This window comes from Salvelinus sp. IW2-2015, unplaced genomic scaffold (assembly GCF_002910315.2).
Source record: "Salvelinus sp. IW2-2015 unplaced genomic scaffold, ASM291031v2 Un_scaffold1930, whole genome shotgun sequence".
In the NCBI taxonomy this organism is placed as follows: Eukaryota; Metazoa; Chordata; class Actinopteri; order Salmoniformes; family Salmonidae; genus Salvelinus; species Salvelinus sp. IW2-2015.
In genome coordinates this window covers 132,466-133,735 of record NW_019943288.1, presented here as the reverse complement: position 1 = coordinate 133,735, position 1,270 = coordinate 132,466, and the positions used below count along the sequence as shown (strand labels likewise).

Below are 1,270 nucleotides of genomic sequence, written 5' to 3'. Positions count from 1 at the left end.
ACATTTCGTTCAGTGTTGGTGTTTGGGATGACCAGACGTATGACGAGGAAAGGATGGATATTGTCTAAAAGCTACGGTAAGGAAGAGTTACACAACGACACGATAGGCTTTAACTTTGCACTCTCCTGAACAGGCCCCAGAAGCCAGCAGGTTTCAAGATAAGGAGGATGCTTTGGAGTGCATGCCATAAAGCTTTCTCTAGTCTAAGCCAATGTGAATATGTATCTAATCACACAAATACAATAAATAAAAGAGGAGAGACGGTCCGGCTGATCTACAGTAACAGTGAGAGACACAGTCAGCATACAGTGTTCTCTCATCTGAAGTGTGTCGTAATCACAATGTACACCCTCACATATACCCCCTATACATTTGTCATAGGATTTTCCACAAGAAACCCGGACTCAAACCACCAACTCCCCCAGAAACCCAGACTCAGACCACCAACATCCCCCAGAAACCCAGATCACCAACTCCCCCAGAAACTCAGACTCAGACCACCAACTCCCCCAGAAACCCAGACCACCAACTCCCCAGAAACCCAGACTCAGACACCAACTCCCCCAAAACCCAGACTCAGAACCACCAACTCCCCCAGAAACCCAAACACCACAACTCCCCCAGAAACCCAGACCTCAGTCCACCAAACTCCCCCAGAACCCAGACTCAAACCACCAACTCCCCAGACTCAAACCACCAACTCCCCCAGAAACCCAGACTCAAACCACCAACTCCCCAGAAACCCAGACTCAGCACACCAAACTCCCCAGAAACCCAGACTCAGACCACCAACTCCCCCAGAAACCCAGACTTCAAACCACCAACTCCCCCAGACTCAAACCACCAACTCCCCAGAAACCCAGATCACCAACTCCCCCAGAAACCCAGACTCAGACCACCTACCCAGACCACCAACTCCCCCAGAAACCCAGACCACAAAACTCCCCAGAAGCAGCAGGCCTGCGCTAGAGACCCATAAAACCAAGGCCATCAACATTTACAGCAAGCTGTTCAAAGGCAGAGTGAGGGTTTCGTTCCACACCATAAACCCCTGCAATGAGTCGGCCACATCCTGCAGTCAATCGGTACCAACAATCTGCACTCAATTGAGATAGCTACTGGGCCATTCTGGGTAAGGTATATGGGTCCATACTGCAAGAGACCAAGGGCAACGATTGGGCTATAGACTGGCTTCTGTGGTTAGTGTGGATTCTGTGATTCTCCTGCTGTCGATTGGACATCAACAATCTGCAGTCAATTGAGATAGATA

At 49.8% G+C, this 1,270-nt stretch overlaps 1 protein-coding gene across 1 annotated transcript in view; it reads left to right on the top strand.

Moving 5' to 3' along the window:
• Positions 1-979, top strand: part of LOC112072445 (uncharacterized) — a 3,038-nt gene extending 2,059 nt beyond the window's left edge. The window contains exon 2 of the mRNA XM_024139853.1: positions 382-979. Coding sequence (XP_023995621.1) covers positions 382-979 — 598 coding nt within the window. The remainder of the gene's footprint in view (positions 1-381) is intronic.
• The last annotated feature ends 291 nt before the right edge of the window (positions 980-1,270 follow it).